Raw genomic sequence first — 20,725 nt, 5'->3', positions numbered from 1 at the left:
GCTTGGTCCTTGTTACCTCTGTGGTGATATTGGAGAGAAAAAACAAAAAATGAAATTTCCCAAGAGCAAAGTAAGTAGCAAAAATACACTTTGGATAGAGCCAACTTGCTATTAACTGTATAACCCACTCTGAATTCATCCAGCAACAATGCTGGTTTCCAAGGCCAGCTGCAGAGTTCCTAGATGGGATGTTATATTCACATCATGTGAAGTTTACTAGAATTCTAAGGATAAAAGTACTGTCAGTTGGCTTCTTTGAACTACCTAGCAATGTAGATTAATGCAATGAGGCATGGGAGGCTTTTGCTTGGTTTCGCTGTACCCCAGAATGTAATTTAAGCAATCAGTTGTGTGCTTGCTTGACCACTGGCTGACCCAAGTCTGTTGTATGTGACTTATGCTTACACACTAATGCTTGAACTTCAGTAAATCAGGGCTTCTTTTCTCCCATAGAGGACATACATGGCATTAAATGTTTTTAAGGACATCCGTTTTAACCTGCTGAGTTTTATTTTTTAACATAAAATGCTAATTGTAAGCTCTTCAGGGCAGGAATCCCATCTTTGCGTTTGCTAGGTATTCTACAAAGTAGAGGTCCCGATCCTGACCAGGACTTTGCGGTGATATGGCAATACAGATAGTGCCACTTATCTGTTTTTCCTCTCTTTAGGGATCTTTATTTCCCTCTCCTCCCCACCTCCCAAAAAACAATCAATATAAAACTGTTCCCTGATGACCTCACCTGCTGCTCTGCCAGGCATGGAATCTTTCAGAGGGCCTGAGGCAATGACATGTGCATCATGAATCTGACTTGGAGTACAGTCCAAACACCAAAAGGTGTCTAATATGAAAAAGGAGTGTGCAAACATTCTAGAACTGTTCACTGGGGAGATTGCGACATCTGCCTCTGTATAATATGATCAATACCTCAATCATACTCTCTTTGCCACTGCACAGGGATGTTAGCCCTGTCCACATGAAGGAGAGAGTAACTGTAGCCAGCAGCTGCTCACAGGCAATCCTAGCCAGATTAGAATTGGGCAGCAAAAACAGACTGATAAGGGAAGCTAAACAGCAAGAATATTTAATACCACACCTTATATTTATTGTTGGGTTCTTGGAATGAACCACGCCAGTTCAAACAGTTTTTCTTTTCGAACAGTGCTGAGATAACACTGACTTCAGAAGTGTAGGAGAGAAGAGGAGCAGTTACAGCTGAGTAGCTACTTCCTCTGTATTCTCTGTAAATCTATAGCAAAACTGAAAAAGTAACCTGAAGATATTAACAGAATTTATCCTTTCATAAATCATCTTTTGACCCCAGGCTTTTACAGTTAAAAAAGGCAATGAACAAGATTAGCCTAATCAAAGTGTAGGCTTGTTCAAAGCATTTCACATACGCTTGGTAACTACGTGACCAAATCAGTGTAGTCTTTGCCAGAAGACGTGTCCAGAGGGAAATCTTCATGAGGGAACGAACCAAACTTATTAAAATACTACGGATTTGATCAGATGAGTTTATTTTGGACTCTTTCTGCTGACCCTCTCACTATAGAAAAATGGTGTAGTAGTCACTGTCTGTCTTGGTCACTATTTAAAAATAAGACTCAGGGGGTCACTGTCCACTTTTCACCTGGAAGTCCATCCTCTGCTGAATTGCTGTCTGTCAAGAGAGCAGCAGAAGCTTCCTGAAGAGCACAAGCAGCAATAGTAGCGGTCTAAAGATGTATAGCAGTAGGTAAGGTGCCCCCAGGTGTTGTACTCTTGGATGTGTAGATGGAGAAATAGCCCCTTCTTCCAAACTCAAACATAAAGGGAGACCTCTGCACCACTCTAGCACTTTAGTGAAGACAAGCCCTTAGACCTTTGCAAAGAAGTTTAGTTTATCAAACCAAGCCCATGCTGGCCAATAGTGAAGTGCTAATTAATCAATGCTAGTTCCCCAATCTGCTCAGATTTTTCTGACAAATCACCTAGTTTTCTCAGCTCAGGTGCCTTGCTTTTAATTCTATCCAATTCTTTGTACACTGTTTGGAGTGTAAGGCCTTTAGGTAAGGGACCTTAGGGGTGATTTTCATGGACAACTGACAATTAAATGCTTAACTGTCATTTGTGCCTTTGAAAGTCTGCCCTCTTGTTTCCAAAGGCTCTGTATGAATAAGCCTTGCCCAATGAATTCAGTGCTCAGTGTATTTGGAGAGTGGGCATGAATGGCAAACCTAACCCCCCATTAAGGCTCTTAACTGTAAAAGGAACAGGACTGATAAAGGAAGACAATGAAAATTAGTCCTCCCTTTGACATTCCTGGGGTCTCAAGTTTCTTACTAGTAGCTATTTGTATTCTCATTACTGACCTCCAACTCCACCTTTTTGGAATTATTAGTATGCGGGGAAATAAGCTTAATACACAAGTTTCCACTGCTAGAAGCAGCTCAGATGTTATGATGAAAAATCGTTTTTGATAATTTCAGGGGGTTCTCTAATGAGTTTGTTCACAAAACTTACACTATTGGCTGTAGCCTCATCTAGGAAGAGTCTAAAACTATCATGCTGTCCGAAACCCCATACTCATCCTGTCTGTCGCTAGATGATATTGCGTCTCATTTCTTGTGAACATTAAATTCAGATGTCTTTTTTTTCTTAAAGCACCAAACCACACATCTCTGGTTGTTCATTCTTTAGGACTCTCGGAACAGAAATGTGAACAGCTTTACTGCTAACAGCTTTACTGGTTATAAGCTAGCTTTACTAAGATTGAGTTCCTGGGTTGGCAGAGTTCATGTGGCTGGCCACTTGAGGTCCCATTGAAGGGCCAGTTCTATCTGAGTCAATTGCATCAAAAGCATTTCAAGACCAACAATCCTTCAGAGTGGGAATACTACCTTATTAATAAGACAATCTCATTGGGTTAAGAAAAAGCTTAGCTCTCGCAAATTCCACTGGTCCAAGCAAATGACCTCCACTGTCTTCTATGCCAGTAACCAATCGTGATTACTTACCTATACTTTTTACTATATCTATGAAGTCCTAAAGAGAGAAGTCACATTACGTATGCTCTTGCAACTGGCTGGGAGGAAAGCTGGAGATTTTTCTTCTCTCTGTAAAAAAAATACTATGAACTGTAGAAGGCTTGTAATGGGACTGGCTTGAAGTAACATACCTGAAATGCAAGTCACTGATTTCAATCATATTCTGGTTTTGAGAGAATAATGAAAAGCTCTGTATTGTTGGGAAATGTGAACATACCAGTAACCAATCAGCCAGAGTACCCATCATGATACTCTGGGAAATATTTAATCAGACTTCACCTGTGACCCCTTCAGCTCTGGTTCAGGGTAGTCTATTTTCCAGTGAGACATCAAATAAGAAGGTTTCAGTGCCACATTATGTCATTGGAGAACTTGTGTGGTTGGATCCTACAAGTGCATGGAAAGGGATACCCTTTTTAGTCCCCTCCCCAAAAGAGACACCCCAGGGACAAGTTGGGGAGTTCATTTGGACCACCTGCAAATTCAAGGAAATTGTTCCCTGGATGACATGGGGTTACACATGAACATCCTCGAGCTCAGAGCCATCAGACCGTCCTCTATGGTGTTCCTACTTGTCCTCCAGAATTGAGTAGTGAAAATCTTCGCAGACAACATGACAGCTGTGCTCTCCCTGAACAGGGTGGGGGGGGGGGGTGTGTGCCCACTTCTTGCCCTTCTGCCTGGAGATCATTATATTCTGGACTTGGCCCCATCAGAATGGGGCGACCCTGATGGCCTTTCATCTCCTGAGAGTCAGCAACAACTTAGGAGAATTCCTGAGCAGGCAATCTGTGACCAATCACAAATGATCCTTGCATAGATTCATCACGGGCCTGATATTTCATTGTTGCTGATTCCCTGTAATAGACTTCTTTGCTATGGACAGGATCTGCTCCCTGCAGATCCAGGAAATCCTGACACAGAGCAGGAAAACATCTACCAGGAGAATGTATTCATCTAAATAGAAGAGATTCTCGATATTGGCAGCCCAATGTGGTTTGGACCCAGCCCAGGTCTTGATACTAAAGATCCTCAACTACTTACTACACTTAAAACAGGCTGGTCTTTCATTCAGTGCTATTAATGTCCACCCTGCAGCAGTCTTAGCTTGCCATCTGCCTGTACAGTTGTTTGGTCATCTCTTACCCCATGATATTGAAGTTTTTCAAAGGGCTATTACACACCCACTTGGGACCTCCTAAGGCTCACGGAGCTTCTGTTCAAACCTCTCTCAGCCTGTCCCTTACTGCACCTCACTCTACAGTCTGTTTCTGGTAGCTGTCACTTCAACCAGAAGGGTGAGTAAGCTGCAGGCTCTTATGGCTAAATCCCCATGTGACATTCCATAGGGACAAGATGGTGCAAAGATATTACCCGAAGTTCATTCCTAAGTTGGTCTCAGATTTTCATACACACGAGTCAACCCACTGTTTTCTTCCTAAAGCCATGCTCTGTTCTGGGTGAAAAGAAATTACACACACTATATGTAGTCAGGATTTTGCTTTATTATATTGTCAGGACCAAGCCATTTAGGCTGTAGCCCTGTCCATAACCAGAGCTGGGTGTTCTAAAGCTCAAGCGCTCTCTTCACAAGGAAGGGTCACGATGGATAACGTTGTTATGGGTTGGATCCCTTAGGAAGTCACCTGATGTACTGAGATACTACTGACTCTATGTGTTCTGCCTACATGAGCCCCCTTTTACCTGTCTTGCTGAGCCAGGCTCTTAAAACTTCCTCTAACACATACACAGGCAGGGCCACACTCCCAGCTTCAGATTAGCTCTGGGAAGACTCAGCTTAAGGGACTTTCTCTAGCACTCAGATGTCCACCTCCCTTGGAGTACAGACCCAAAGATATATTCACCGCTTCCCTCAGTGTGGAAGAGGGTATGTACAATTTCTAGCCTCCCACCCCCCCAGTTAGATATCACATAAACTGGGTTATATTATAAATCAGAAATAAATTTATTAACTATAACAGGTGTATTTTAAGTAGTTAAGGAGGTAGCAGACAGAACAAGGCAGATTACTAAGAAAATAAAACAAGCCTGCAAACTCAGCTTAATACACTAAAGAAACTGGTTTCATGTGTGTTCTCACCCTAAATGTGGTTCTAATAATCATCTTCACAGGCCAAATGCCCTTCCAGCCTGGGTCCAGTTCTTTCCAACGTTCAATCTTAGTTGATTCCAGCAGTCATCTTGGGTGCAGTAGTAGGGGAGACCTCGAGACCAGAATTACCTCACTCCCCTCCCTTAAATAGGATTTGCATAAGGCGGGAGTCCTTTGTTTCCTAGTTTGACCACTTCCCCCTTCCCCCCCCCATTCCCTTACAGTGGAAAGTTACAAGAAGTCCTGGGTAATGTTTTAGTATCAGGTGACAAGATCACCTGACTCTGTAGGGCCCTTGTAGCCATTCTTCACAAGTTGACCCACATGTTCACAGGAAGACTAAGCTCTTTTACAGTCCATTGTCCTTGTTGATGGGCCATCTGCCCTGACTGGCTTTTCCATTGTTGTACCTGAAGTGTTGGCAAGGGGCGTTACCCAAAGTAGCATAGTTGAAATACAGATAAATTCCTAGTCAATATTTCTAACTTCAGATACAGATGCAGAAATGATACAGGCATACAAATTGGTTATCACATTCAGTAAATCATAACCATTCCAATGCTATCTCACATGAGCCATTTTGCATAAAGTATATCTTATGTAATTCATATAAGCATATTTTCATAAAGAATATGGAATGATGTCACAAATGTATCTCACTGTGCTATCAGCTGGCCATTGTACCTTTCCTACAGAACATCAAGGCTTACTCCACTGGGTCACAAGCAACATCCTCCATCTGCTCCAGAAAAGCACCAGATGGGAGATCTAATCAGCGATGATGTAGAGTAACCTGCTGACCTACGCCAAGTGCTGTACCTTGAACTTCGTGGCTACGTCAGATGCCAAGTTCGGGAGACCAATAGTACAATCACAGTTAAACTGATGCAGCTGGAACTCCTCATTCCCGCCACCTTGAGGGGATACTGCTTGCCAGTTACCTACACTAAAATCCACACTGAGACGAGCTCTAAGGGAGAACTACCGCATGGTAACTAGTTCAAGATGGTCAGTATAGATCCCATGACCTGACCTCTTCCTTGGAGTCCCTACTTGCCCTGGTCTTTGAATGGTGAGGAAACATGGGAAGGGTCGTGTGCACTTTACTTTTCAGCCACAAGGGGACACAATGGACATGCACAGCCCTGACAAGCAAGGGTTTATTAAAAAATCTGGTCTTGTGTGCATCCCATCCTACACTAGGATCTACACTGACTCAAAGAACCACAGTTACTGTAGGTTTCAGAGTGGTAGCCATGTTAGTCTGTATCAGCAAAAAGAACAAGGAGTACTTGTGGCACCTTAGAGGCTAAAAAATTTATTTGGGCAAAAGCTTTTGTGGGCTAAAACCTACTTCATCAGATGCATGGAGTGGAAAATACAGTAGGAAAATATATGTACAGAGAACATGAAAAGATGGGGGTTGCCATACCAACTCTAACGAGACAAATCAATTAAGGTGGGCTATTATCAGCAGGAGAAAAAAAACTTTTGTAGTGATAATCAGGATGGCCCATTTCAAACAGTTGACAAGAAGGTGTGAGTAACAGTAACCTGCTTGCTGCTATGAAGCCTAACCATCTGAAGCCCCCTGGATAACCTGAACATCCAGTGGCACTTTTTGTAAAACAGAGCCATGGGCTAGTTAAATAAAGATCCACCCTTTTAGCGGCCGGTCACAAATGCATTTCAGTCAGTTGATTTAGTTGGGGTTGGTCCTGCTTTGAGTAGGGGGTTGGACTAGATGACCTCCTGAGGTCCCTTCCAACCCTGATATTCTGTGATTCTATGATGGCAGTTTTCATAGGAAAGAAAATATGAAAATGCTTATATTGCCATTTCCTTCCATTACTGCAGAAATCTAATGAACTACCAGCATGATGTGAAGGATGGGGCTCCACCTCCAGTCACAATCAGCATTGTCAGTTAACAAGTTCTCACAATCCTGTTTAACCAGAAGGTTTCCTAGAGAAGACAAATGAGGTCACACAGTCCTTTTACCTCTTTATCCAGCCTGTTTAGCCTATCATGTCTCTTTCATAGAATCATAGACTATCAGGATTGGAAGGGACCTCAGGATGTCATCAGAGAATATCAGGGTTAGAAGGGACCTCAGGAGGTCATCTAGTCCAACCCCCTGCTCAAAGCAGGACCAATCCCCAATTTTTGCCCCAGTTCCCTAAATGGCCCCCTCAAAGATTGAACTCACAACCCTGGGTTTAGCAGGCCAATGCTCAAACCACTGGGATATCCCTCCCCCCAAATTCCTCAAATACATCTCAAACTTTTTATGATACATTCATGGGTTGAAGCATCTGTTGCTTCCTTAGGTAGCTGCACCGTAATTGCCCTCTGTGTAAATATTTATGTAATATTGCTATCTGATGGGGTAGTAACAATCCTTTTGGGCATGATGGTTTGTTTTCTATGCTACCTTGAGCTTTCAGTAGGCTTTCTGCAGCTTTGCTCTTCTCTCCATTCTTTCTCCTTCCCCAGTTTTCTGGAAACTTGGGCAGCCAGCAGGAATCATAATATATTTCTATGTTCATTAAAGAAGCCCATTTCTGCAGGATAGCAGGCTATCTAGTTCAGAATATGTACTATGCTAAGACTATTGCAGAATGGATACAGTTCCTTCTACTCCATGTAAGTGTTGGGGGGGTTGGGTTTCTGAGAGGGGAGGAATAGTTCAGTGGTTTGAGCATTGGCCTGCTAGACCCAGGGTTGTGGGTTCAATCCTTGAGGGGGGCATTTGGGATCTTGGGGAAAAATTGGGGATTGGTCCTGCTTTGAGCAGGGGGTTGGACTAGATGACCTCCTGAGGTCCCTTCCAACCCTGATATTCTATGATTCTAGAAGTGAGCAAAAAAAGGAAGCTGAAGTGTATCTATACCCCAGGAGAGGGTGGTCCCATTAGAGATGGATGGAGCAGAGTAATGAGGATCTGAAACTATGAAAGGACCCCTCCCCCCCTTTTTTGGTGCTACTTTATAATGTATAGAGAAGAACCTTTTCTGCATTTTGTTTACATGAGAAATTCAAGTCCCAGCCTGCCCTCACTCGCAGCTGCATAAGGGGGAGTGAAGAGCAGCCCAGGACAGGAAAAGCTGAGAGGCGAGGAGCCTGGCAGTTCACCGTTTGCTGGTCCCTCTCTGCTGTGCCTACACCCCTTGAACCCTGACGCCCTGCCTCGTGCAGAATGCCCCTGCCCCTGCCCCTGCCCCCGCCCCCACCCCACTGGCGCCCCGCACCCAGCTGTTCCTGGCTGCGTTACATACCCCCCCAAGCAGCAGCCAGGAGCCAGCTGTAGCGCCCCCACGTGCGAACTGCCCGGCCCCTCCTCACTTCCCCCACGTGCAGCCCCGAGGGAGGGGTGGGGAGGAGCCAGCCAGAGCCAGGGCCTGCAGCGCCACCTGCTGCCTCGTAGGAGGAACGCACGTGTCCCAGCCCGGGAAAGGCATGGGAGACGCACCATAGAGACCGCAGCACCAAGAAGATAGTCTGGGATCTTCCCCCGCCCCCGGCTTTCGAGAAGGGGAGATGAGAACGTTGCCTCTATTTCCGGGTGAAAGGGATTGGTCATCTGGGATTGGCTTGTTTGTCCCACAGCAGCCAATAGACATCGGTTTGAGGGGGCGGGACTCCGCCGTGCAAACAAATAGGTCGCCTCGCTTTCGGTTCCGTACGTCAAGATTGATCGGCGAGACGGCGGCTGGTTAATTATTCATGACCCCTGGGTATGCAAATGAGGGGGTGGGGCTCCGGCACCGACAATTATGGCGACGGGGGATGGCGGCGGTGGCGCGAAGAGGGCTCCCGGGATCCAGCCTGGAGCCAGCGCCGGGACGGTGAGGTGCTGCGGCGGCCCTGGGGAGTCTGAGGGGAGTGTCCGCCCCGGGGGGCGCCCCTGCCACCGCCCCTGCCGACCCCGCCACCGCCCCTGCCGACCCCACGGGGCGGCGCCTCCCCGAGCGGCCGGGGCTCGGGCGCCTCGTCGCGCCTGGCTCCGCTTCCCGCCCTGCGCTGACCCGAGGCGCCGCGGCTGCGAGCAGAGCCGGGCCCGCGCCCGGGCAGCCGCGTGGGCCACTCGTGGGCGTCACGGGCTCGCGTCTCCCCTCGGGAGCGGGGTCCGCCCGGCGCAGCTGGGTTCGGCCGGCGCCGCCCGCCCGCGGTCCTCGGCTCCTCCCGCTCGGACGTGGCTGGGGCGCTAATGGAGCTACTGGCTGTTTGCGGGGCTTTATTTGTGCTGCGGCTGGTGTCATTAGCTGAGCGGGGCTCGGTCTCGGCGTGGGCCTGGAGAGATTAGTCCGTAAACGTCAAGTTCCCTTACAAATGCTTTAATCAATAATAATGGAAACTTACCCATAGGCAAAGTAGGGGAAATACCGCTCAAGAAGGAGAGCTGGGTTTAAGAATAGTTGCTTTGTATATTTAAGTTATAGAGCTTTAGTTTTTTAATCTCATTCGCTACTGTCACTAAATAATTGTCTGACCTCCCCCAATAATTGCCAACAATGGTGAAAATTTAAATAGATGAAAATTGGGGGCAGGGAATGCTTTAAAATATCTATCAATATTATCCATCAACATTTATTTTAAAAAAACAGTTTCTCCCAAGCCTGTTCACATGCATAAAGATATTCAGGTGTGTGTTTGCAGAGCTAGCATCAAAAACCACAGTTACATCAAGATTTAGTGTTATCTCCCTACCAAAACTCATAGTTACTGTATGTTTTTATTTATTAGTCCAGTGGTTCTCAACTGGGGGTCTGCAGCCTCCTGGGGATCCGTGAGCCCTTTCAAGGGGCTGTGGGGCCCCACAGCTGAAGCCCGAATCCCCAGTGCCCCCTGGGGGGCTGAAGCTGAGAGGCGTGGGGCTGAAACCCCAATCTCCGGCAGCCCCCGGGGGGCTGGAGTTGGGGTGCTGAAGCCCCAATTCCTAGTACCCCCTGTGGGGTAAAGCCGGGAGGTGCAGGGCTGAATGCCGGAGCCCCGAGCCCTGGTGCTTCCTGTGGGGCAGAAGCCCTGAGCCCATGGGAAGACTTGGGGACATGGAGGGCATTTTCCCCAAAAAAGAACTGCAGCACAAGAGCATAGCAGTCCTGGGAGAAGCTCCACACCTCCCGCCATCTCCTCTCCTTGCCCCCTGGTCAGGTCAGAGGTGGGAAGCCAGAGCCAGGCAGTGCAGGGCAGCTGCTGCTCTGGCTGGTGCCATGGAGCAGGCAGTGGCAGCGTTCCCTCCTCTCCTGCTGGTGCCCCGGGTTGAAGCTGCTCCTCAGCTCCCAGCCCCCTTTGCTCCCACAGAGGGAGCCAGTCCAGTAAGAGTTCACTGGGTGGGGAGACTCTGCTCCATAGCTGGCAGACCCCTCCGGGAACAGGGACCAGCGGGGAGTCCTCCCAGTATATAGCCTCTAATACCCCTCTCCGTACACCCTGAGCTACACCCTACCTGCACCCTGAACTATCCCCTGCCAGCACGCAGCCCCTAGCCACCCCCCCTCCCTGCACCCACAGCTACCCTCTATGTGGACACAGCCCCTAGTACCCCTGCCTTGCACCCTAAGCTGTTCTCAAACTTTTTGAGCTAAGCCCTCCGCTTTTGAGTTGTAATTTTTGGGTTGAGTGTGCCCCCCCCAGCTGGTTGGCCTGCTGAGGTGAGTCAGGGGGTGGAGGTGGTGTTACCTCCCTGGACCCTGCGATGCGGAGGTGGCTCGAGCCCCGCTGGCCCCTCCTCACCCAAAATAGAAGTCCAACTACGCCTACGCCCAAGGCCCCTCTGCCCGCACTGGGCCCTGGAATTTTATAGCACGTTGAGGGGGGCCTCAAAGAGAAAAAGGTTGAGAACCCCTGCATTAGTCAGTCCATAAGAATGGCCCTACTGGGTCCTTTAATATGCTAGGATATGTATCATCTGGATTGGCTGATTTATAAGTATCACATTTTCCAAATGTTTTTATTAAGTTATTTTTGCAAAGTTTTCTTTTTGTTGAGAACTCTAACGATTTTTGTCACAAATCTCACAATATTTGGTGTTTTTCCTTAAGGTCCTGGTAGTGGAGTCATACGAGTACATGAGAATCTCACTTTTGTTTTTTAAATGATCTACAAGCTTAGCTTTCTTATCAGGGTGGGGATAAGCTTGAAAAGGCTAAAAAAGCCAAAACCTCAAATTGGCTTTAAAAATCATTAGATTTAAAAAAATCTCATGATTTTTGAATGGTTGGGTTGGCAACAGTGCAATTGTGAAATCCCTTTTTCTATATTTTTGGGTGAAGACAGATTTACAGGGAAGCTTATTATCACAGCCATATGAGTTGTCTTTAATTTAACATCTTCAATCCCCTCCCAAAAATCTCATTTCCCACACTTCTCCCATCTTTCCAGTTTCACAGCACGCACAGGGCCTGGAAGAGAGTAAGGTTTCCCCCTTTCAGCTCTCTTGAATTGCTGTGGCGAGAGGTTGCTGTGGTCATTGAGTATGTTGTTACAGCAATGGGTGCCTTAGAAATACTGAAAATAACTGCAGACACCTTGAACAGCATCTGTATCTTAGTGATGCTGGCTGACCTGCTCTGCTCTTGCTTGTTTTCTCTCCTGCAGGCTCAGATGGAGAACAAGAGGACAAACAGGGAGAGTGATATAGTGGAAAAAAGGGGCCCATACATCATGACCAAAGCTTCCTCCATTCATGCCAAACTGCGTAAGTAATGACCTGGTCTGTCACAGAGTCCCCATCTCCCTAGCAAGTTCCCATCTGAGGGTCAGGGGAGGGTAATGGTTCAACTCAGCCCAGGTTAGTAGTGACTGTAAACTGTACCATCTGTGTAAAATGAGTTGAATTGAAATTTAATCCAGGTTTAGTAAACATTTTGTGGTTTTTATCATTGCAGTTGCTATGGTTAATGACAGTTTTAGCAGAGAGGCCAGGGACTGAATGGGTCATGGAGCCTGCCTCTGTTGGAGGTGGTTGTGCTTGGGACAGGTGACAATCCATTGGTGGATAGCATGGCAGAACCTAGCACTGCCTGTCCCATGCCTGCTTTGTGACTGAAGCCTTCTGTCTCCAGGCCTCTGTCTGGCTCTTTCCCAGTGCCAGCTCAAAATATGTCTTAAAAGAAAAGCACATGAGTAGCCCACTGCAGAGACTTAATGGGTCCCTCGCGTGGTAAACCTTGCACTGAGGGAGTTCAAATTATGCATTGCACTGCTTGGTAATAGATGGAAAAAAATTAAGGAATGTTCTCCTTAAATCAGAAGTTAAAACCTAGATCTTTCCCTTTAATTAGAAAAACTGGTCAGCTAGATCTTCTTCTGTTTAGTGCCAGAAGTTTTGATCAGATTAAACCATTTGTATTAAAACAAAGAGAACTTTTATCTTTTAGCATGATCAACTTGGATTGCTCTAGGCAAGTAGTACTGCATAATTCTGTCGTAACTGGCTAGAGAATATTGCTATTGGATTACTAAGGAAGGGATCATAATTTGAATGGGACGGAATAGCTCAAGACTTCCACATAAGATAAAATCAAAGCTGACTGCCCTTAATATAGGCGAAGCGTTTTGAAATTCTTGTGGTAGTTTCACCCACCATTTGTCCATAAGGCTTCAAATCTGGGGGCTTTGAACCCAATTGCTGTCTAAAAATTCAAAAACATCTGTGACCAAAAGTGCCTTTCATGTCCATCTGGCTAAGCGACTGCCACCATTTCTCTGATGTGGGTCTTTCTAGGGTTGTCCTTTGTAACTTCAAGGCTAGGTAACTGCCATATGCACCTAGGAGTTACAGATGGTGGAGAATGTAAATGCCTGATTGCTGGGCAGCTTGAGTTGCAGGGAGCTCATGGTGCTAATTCTCCAGACTGCTCCTTGCTTGCTTTTTTGGCTGCAGTTCAAGGTATTGTCTTTGATTGCCAAAACCTTACACAGGTTGGGTCCTGGCTAGCTGAGCCCTATCTACTGCCCATGCAACAGAAGTCAGCTGAGGTACTTTTGCTGACATCCCTAGATTTGACCATGTGGGGACTGGAGATGGGGAATGCTTGGTGAAGGCTCTTGACTCTGGAACTTGCTTCACCACCACTCACTCACCCTGGTCTGACGTTTTCTCAGGCTATATATTAAACCCTGAAGGCAAATCTGTTTCCCCAGGCTTTTGCAGAGGTGGGGGATATTTCTGAGGGTGACATGTATCAACTGCTATTAATCTACTTCTAATGTTGGCATTAGTCAACAAGTCATGTGTTTAATATTGTTCGGCACCAAAGCATATGTGACTGGCAGGGAAAAGGGGACTTTTAAATAAACAAATGGAAAACACCGCAGTGTGCGTCTGACCACATGGATAACAAAATCATATGTCTCTTTCAATCAAAGTGATAAGAATAGACATGTTGGAATTGAGTTTCTGTACCATATATTGCATGTGAAAGGCATTGTAAAGCAGCTGCACTCTTATTAGTGATGACTTATGACAACTTGCCCCAGGAGTATGGGTCAGTTGGGTTCGGAGTTGTATGTATCCTTGTTTGGGTTTCAGAGAGGCATCGAGAAATGGCAAAGGCGGTGCTGCGGAGGAAAGGCATCTTGGGGGCAACTGTTCTACAGCAACCAAAGCCAGCAGCAAAGAGGTTTGAGCCCATTTCTTTTCACTGTTGACAAGCTGTATTTTCAAATACGTCTGAGAGACTGGATGGCTCAGAGGATTAGGAGCAGGATATGGGGTCTTTGACCTCTAGGTCACTCGTTCTAATTCAGGTGTATAGTGACTGATAGGTCAGCAGTATATGTGAAATGAGTTAGTGTCTCCTGTCAGTTCCCAGTGTGTGTTCACATCACAAACCACTGATCACTGTTCACACTAATTGGGTGCTGCCCCATCCCTTCCTCTCCCCACCCCCTTGTTGACAGCCCCAGCTAAGAGGCAAATGACGGCCTGAACTGCCTTCTTGCTCCTAGAGGTGCTCCCTCCTGGTCAGGCATGAGGCTCACTGGCAAGGGGCAGCATAAGGAAGCTTGTGATGCTGCTGCCTATGGTGTAACTGTTCTGTGGCTAAACAGAGGACATCACTCTCTAGAACAACTCAACTGGTGGGTTGCAATCCCCATGGGGGTCACAAAAATCAATCAGAGGAGTCACAAAGTATTGAAAACTTGATTACAATCTTAAGCAAAGAAAATGTCACTTCCCCCTCTCCCTGCATACCCTTATCCTTCCTGTTAGCCTCTTATAACACAACACACACATTATATCGGCTTATAATTTGTTAGCATTGATCCATGTATTGTAAATGGAAGAGTAAAAAAGCAGGCCGTGAAAATTGTTGACTTTGAATGAGGAGTTGCCAACAGTTGGGAAATGCTGCCCTAGAGCTGTCAATCCGGTACATTCACAAACACTAAATCCTTTTAACAAGATATGTATTTCTCCTCTCAGTCAGGAGGATAGTGTGGCTTTGAGGAATTAATCAGCTAAATTTATTGCAGCACCTGGAGTTGGAGTTAATTTCCAGCTGCTCTAGCCCATTGTGGCTGTGAGAGTCTTCCTTCTTCAGATTAGCAATACTTAGGCCAGGGCTAGTCAATTATTTTTTGTTACGGTCCATCTTTCTTGGTCAAGGTCCAGACTCCAGAGAAAATAATAAAAAATAATGATAATAAATAAATAGATTTCAGGATCCATTCATAAATATCTGGTGGTCCAGATTTGGCACGTGGTCCAACTATTGACTACCCCTGACCTAGGCAGTAAAGTGAGAGAGGACATCTCTAGTGTCTACTGTTGTACCTCCTATCCTGTGTTCTTAGCCTGGAAGACAGTCAGATCTGTGATCACCCTTCCCCATCTAGATGTCTGTTGCAGGTTCATTTGTGCACCTCTCTCCAGGTCAGTGAAGTTTAACAAGGGCTATGCTGCTCTCAGCCAGACAGCGGATGAGAACCTGGTGTCCCTTGATTCAGACAGGTGAGAGCTTTGTGTGTGTCAGTGGCTTGGTGCTTTGAGGTAGGTGTACTCAGGGGTACTGAGTGATGCCTGCTTGGTGGATCTGAGCCCCTGCATAGCAACACTTTGTTCAAAACACAAGTTACTAACTGACTTAGCTGTGCCAGCCTCTGTTTATATGGAGATTCCTTTTTGAAGGGAGAGAAGTCCACTTACATTAAGGGAGCTGACCTGGGGCTGTAAAGTAAAGGGAATGGCTGATTAGTCACCTTTGTGACTGATCTGCTTGCCCCCAGCAGTACAAACCCAAGGGAGCTGGACCTGTTAACAACCTGAGTTGCAAATTCTATTCCGATCTTTGTGAGGCTGATGCCTTGCTGACCTGTAATTTAGGCTCTCGTGGGCACCTGTTGGAGAGGGTGATGCAGGACCCCTTTACATTTGCACTGCTAATGAGCGTTTCAGCAGGGACCTCAGTGTCAGCATAGTCCTGCTGAAACACTCATTAGCAGCGCAAATGTAAAGAGCCATTCCCCACTCAATCCCCAGGAGCTGACATCAGCTCCTTCACTTCAGATACCCTTATTTGCTTGCTGGGCGGGGGAGGAAGTTGTATACTCTACCAGACTCCATGCACACCCCACTGATGCAGCAGTTGATGCGCTTCACACATTCTCTTGCTTACCTGACTGTTGCATTCCTCTCTTAGTGATGGGGAGCTGGAGTCAAGATGTTCCTCCGGTTACTCCTCTGCAGAGGCAAGTCCAGAGTGTTTTGTTTTGTTGTATCTCACATGCCGTATGATTCACATGGATCCATTCTCAGTCTGCCCCACCCCAACTATCCCCTTTGTCCAGTTGCCATATATTTGATAGCGAAGAGTTCAGTATGTGGAGTATAATTTAGTTTACTCCTCTAAAGCTGTTTGTGGACTTTGCTGAGCTTGGACAGTTAAGTAGACTGGTCAGTTTCAAATTTCCGATTCCCCTGCCATAGCATAATGCTGTTCTGGTAGCCAAAGCTGCAAGGGGATGCTTAATTCTCCTCCCCCAACCCCAAAACAAATCAACTACAGTTTTATTTGATACTGCTAAAAATTCCTATTTATCTCCTATTAGGGTACGTAAACCCTGTCTCTTTCCAGACCCTGAAGCAGTTTGTCCCAACCTTAGCTTTGTAAAGGGCTTTGAGTGGCAACCCTAACACTGATCTGTGGGGTGTTCATCAGTGTCTGCAATCCAAGAGTTAAAGCTGTCTCCTCAAATGTGCACCTTCTCTGCTCAGCTGGTGTTGCTTTCTCTGTGGGAGGCTGCTGGGTGGGAGCTGGGGATCAGGAGCAATGCAGGGAACTTGGGGCTCTTTGAGTTTAAATCAGTATTTTTTTTTTTTTTTTTTGCTAAGACTTGATCTTAGTTTTAAAAGTTTCTTTCAGTTTAAATCAACCCTCTCCTCCTTTCATCCCTCTAACCAGGCCCATCTTGATTGCTTGGCTCCTGAGGGGGGGTGTGTGTGTGTGTGTGTGTGTGTGTGTGTAATAAGAATGCAAGTGAAATTAACTTGCAAACTACAACCCCAACCACAAGAGGGTATGATAGACATCAGATAGTACAGGGAACATCTTTTCGTTGGGGCTGGAGCAGTGGAGGGCTTCAGTGTTCCCAACTGACTGACTTGCTTCAGGAGTTCTTATCTCTTCTGTTGCTCACTCAGCAGGTGAACCAGGATTTGAGCCGTCAGCTTCTACAGGACGGGTACCACCTAGATGAGATCCCGGACGATGAGGACCTAGATCTCATTCCCCCAAAGCCCGTTGCCTCGTCACCTTGTCCCTGTTGCTTCGGAGAGTCTCTCTCCTGCACAATCCAGTAGGCACTGCTCAACCGGGCCAGCACTTTCTACCTTGTTTCTTAGGACATTAGCATGCCTGATAGAGGCAACTGCATTCAGCACTGAACATTGGCAGAAACTGAAGTGGGCTCAGTGACTGGAGAACTGGACGCTGCCACTGCTGCAGTTATTGGCACCTGCTCAAGTTGAGCAGCAACAGTTGATTATCCCAAAGCTACTTTTTGTTACATATAGTGATATAATATATAGATATTATGTGTAGCTGTTCAGGTCGCCTGGATGCAACTGGTCACCTCATGCACTGTTGGAGCATGGAAAGATGCTTCATGCTGGCTAGGGGAGGAGGGAGAAGAGAACATGTGGGTACTTCCACTCTTAAAGGAGAACTCCAAAGCTGTTTGTAAAGGAGAACAGCAAAGGTCTCAAGTCAGTAATCTAACAAGCTGGAGAAATGCAAATGAAGGCACTTGAGTGTCTGCAAACAATCATTCCTGTTCCTCATCTTCCAAGGCTGGGGTTTGGGATCTGGTGCTGCCTTGGGTGGTTGCCATGTCCTTATAGACTCTGAACTCAGGATCTAGCAGGTAAGCAGAGAAGGAACTTGTATTTCCATGTTGAAACAAGCTACTTGAAAGGCTCTTGAATGCTTTGATCCAGTTTTCCCACACATTCTGTTAATCCTGTGGGATCTCAAATGGTTTGCTTTTATTCTTTGGGGTTCATCTATTTAACTGGTTGTTTTTATTGTATAACTAAAGCATTGACTGTCCTTTATTTAAAAAACAAAAACAAAAAACCTTTGTCTAGGGGCTTGGTTAGAGCTGCTGTGAGATCCTGGATGGTAGCATTACTACCAAGGCACTACACTTTGAGTGTATCTCGTAAGCAACCTCAGGCCCTGGCCTTTAATCCTCACTTCTGTAGAGGTGACCTAACAAACTCTCTGCATTTATTTATTTATTTTTATTTTGTGTATTCACTAGTCCTGGCTTGAAGTCTGGGGGGCCCCCTCTGGGGCAGAGAGGTTGAAGTAGGCCAGCTGAGATGGAATTCCTCTGGGAAACAGCCGAGGTTAATGGAGGAGGAGGAGGAGGGCTGCCTAATAAGTGTCTAGTTAAATTAATGGACGTAATGCATCTATAATTGCTCTGGGTTTGCTTTGAACTAAATCTATACATAGTGATCAAAACCAAAGCTTGCTGCTCCTTTTGAGTACCATGCCAGGCACTGTGAAGTGACTGGGTGTGGTGGAGATGAGGATTAAGGCAGGTGTAGGCAGGGTCTTGAGCTGCTTTATTTGAGAGGCTCTCTGCTAAAGATTGCCATGTTGCCTGCTGAGAGTGCTCTACATTCCATGCATTTGATCTGATTAATCAGGTGACTGGTTTCTAGTTGTCTGACTGGACCAGTGGCACATGGTATTGTATAGAAATACTGCTAACATCTCTTGCAGGACATGTCAATTTCTGTTATTAGTGGGGTTTAGGGGCTTCTGACTAGGTCATAGCAGTTTTACTCGGGGTTTACTCTGCCATGGAAGGTCTGAATTTAAGAGTGAGAAGTTTTAGTGTGAATTTGGCTGATAACCTTTTAGTTACAAAAATACAAAATCAGGATGGAGTCTTGTGCTACTCTTACTCATGCTGCTGACTATGAATCTGTGCATCATGGCATACAATCAGGATTGCTTCCCTTCATGAGTGTGGTTTGTTTTGTTTGTTTGGTTTTTTTTTTGGTGAGCCAATCCCAAATTTGGTGGGCTGTTGAAACAGTCCTGAAATATCTGTTGTGCTGATGTGATCTCCTAGAACATTATGATACAAGGAACTGACTTCCTCCAAGAGGACAAAATTCATAAAGATGGATTTGGTCTTTGTCCTAAAAATGAAGGAAATTTAATTCTTTCAAAAAAACCTGCATCAATGTAGCTTGAAGATTATGAGCCTCCTCCCACAATGCTCAGCATTAATTTCAATTCCATTGAATTCTTTGCCCTCCAGGACAGGAATAGCAAACAAAACTGTGACTTCCCTGCCATGGGCTTACTATGCACACTAACAGTAATTGTTTGTAGTAGATTGTTTTATGCAGAGATTATGATGCTATGGAAGCGTTTGAAGGGCTGTTTGGTTAATATTTAAATGTTGTTTGTTTTTTTTTCTGCTAGTCAGATGGCAGTGAGGCTTTGAGCTCTGGAGTGTAGTCTCTGTACCACCGCTGTCCTAGCCCTGTCCCTTACACTGTCTTCATTAGTATTCAGCTGTGTGAGGTGATTGAGTATTCTTGTCCAGAATGTGGTGTCACGGCCAGAGAAGGGAGCAATTTCCACGTTTTGGTCATCATGTAGATCTTGCGGAACTGAGCATAGTCTGACACTAATGCTGCAGCCTAGAGGGCATGCTGGCTTGGATGACAAACCTTCACACCCTACAGCGTCAGAATGACTCCTGGATGTAATAGGGGCCTCAAAGACAGGATGTCTTGATGCTAAAATCTCAGATGGCACATATCACCACCTGTTGTTGAGGCTCCTGTCTCTGCCGGCTGAAGCTGATTAAATTTATATATATGAAGTGTCTTGAGTTCTCTCTCCTTGTAACCTTTTTTCAGCTGGATGGTCCCAGATGAGTGCACTTGAGCCCATTCTGTTTATATCTCCTCCTTGAGGAGAGGGTTGTTCTGTAAGTACCTGTATGGGCTGGGCCTAGAAGTTGGCTGACTCTGGCTGCTTTCAGTGGCACTTTTCTGACCCCAGCAGTTGAACAAATGAGCTTGGATTTCACATCACCTCTAAAAACGTGGGCCACACCAAGTGTGCTGCCTTACTTAGGGCTGTATGTTGCAACAGCAGTGAAGAGGTTAGGGAGGCTTTACTTCTCTATCAGCACAGGTACACTCACATTAGTAGTGGCCTGAAAGGTTTGGCTGCTTGCCTTTCACTTGTTAAAACAGGGAGTTGGAATATGATGCTGTGCCCTTTCCTGCTAAATCTCAGGGCCTGAATTACAGATCCTTTTGCTGTGGAAAATACTCTCCCAGTCAATTGCAGGGAGCTGTTTTAGCTAAAAGTTAATCTGTTCTAGTCTAACTTGCTTTAATGGTACTTGTTCAACTACCAAGACAATACAAGAGAGTTGTGGCTATGAAGCAGTCTTTAGTCCAGAATCTCTAGGTTAAGTTGTGAGCAGATTATATGTGTGGGTTTGGGGCAAGGACAGAAGACAAGGGGGAATCTATCTGACATGAAGTTAAAAAGCTGCCTTAAACAGTCCTGCTGTGAGATGCAGAGGACAACCAGCTTATAAAGAAATCTAACGTCTTAAGTATCGCTATAGAGAACTATGACAAAGTTTTGTATATTCCTGGTCAAGGGAAGTGTTTTGTTTATAATAAACTTGATCTTGTGTTACACAAGCAGTGTGTCTTGCTGTAGTTGGGAACAATCACACACTGTTCTTGGTGCAACTGAAAGAGTTCCTGGTTTGATTTTTAATAGAGAACTGGGCAGAATTCAGCCAGGGTTAGGTCTCCTGGAAGCTATTTATGACTGGCATGAAGTACTATAAGCAAGGACAGGTTTCAGAGTAACAGCCATGTTAGTCTGTATTCGCAAAAAGAAAAGGAGTACTTGTGGCACCTTAGAGACTAACCAATTTATTTGAGCATAAGCTTTCGTGAGCTACAGCTCACTTCATCGGATGCAACATCAACATCGGATGAAGTGAGCTGTAGCTCACGAAAGCTTATGCTCAAATAAATTGGTTAGTCTCTAAGGTGCCACAAGTACTCCTTTTC

General features: G+C 45.8%; 1 protein-coding gene across 6 annotated transcripts; it reads left to right on the top strand.

The window, feature by feature from the left end:
• The first annotated feature begins 8,873 nt into the window (after window positions 1–8,873).
• Window positions 8,874–20,344, top strand: FAM219B (family with sequence similarity 219 member B). Of its 6 annotated transcripts, none has more exons than XM_084640701.1 (6): window positions 8,874–8,990; window positions 11,743–11,842; window positions 13,679–13,769; window positions 15,026–15,103; window positions 15,792–15,840; window positions 16,796–20,344. In XM_084640701.1, the coding sequence occupies exons 1-6, from the start codon at window positions 8,919–8,921 to the stop codon at window positions 16,949–16,951; spliced, it is 546 nt and encodes a 181-aa protein (XP_084496827.1). In that variant the 5' UTR covers window positions 8,874–8,918; the 3' UTR covers window positions 16,952–20,344. The 6 variants fall into 6 exon arrangements, with proteins under 6 accessions (XP_084496827.1, XP_084496826.1, XP_084496825.1 ...); XM_084640700.1 differs by having other exon boundaries at window positions 16,793–20,344; XM_084640699.1 differs by having other exon boundaries at window positions 15,002–15,103.
• Window positions 20,345–20,725: the final 381 nt, after the last annotated feature.

The sequence above is a fragment of the Lepidochelys olivacea genome, assembly GCF_965140295.1.
Source record: "Lepidochelys olivacea isolate rLepOli2 genome assembly, chromosome: 10".
Classification (NCBI taxonomy): domain Eukaryota; kingdom Metazoa; phylum Chordata; order Testudines; family Cheloniidae; genus Lepidochelys; species Lepidochelys olivacea.
The sequence above is the reverse complement of the archived record's forward strand: the minus strand, read 5'-3'. Positions and strand labels throughout refer to the sequence as shown.

Coding starts and splice junctions, on each gene's coding strand:
- FAM219B (XM_084640698.1), top strand. CDS start 8,919: ATGGCGACGGGGGATGGCGGCGGTGGCGCGAAGAGGGCTCCCGGGATC. Junction 8,991..11,742: donor CTGGAGCCAGCGCCGGGACG/GTGAGGTGCTGC, acceptor TCTCTCCTGCAG/GCTCAGATGGAGAACAAGAG. Junction 15,841..16,792: donor CCGGTTACTCCTCTGCAGAG/GCAAGTCCAGAG, acceptor TTGCTCACTCAG/CAGGTGAACCAGGATTTGAG.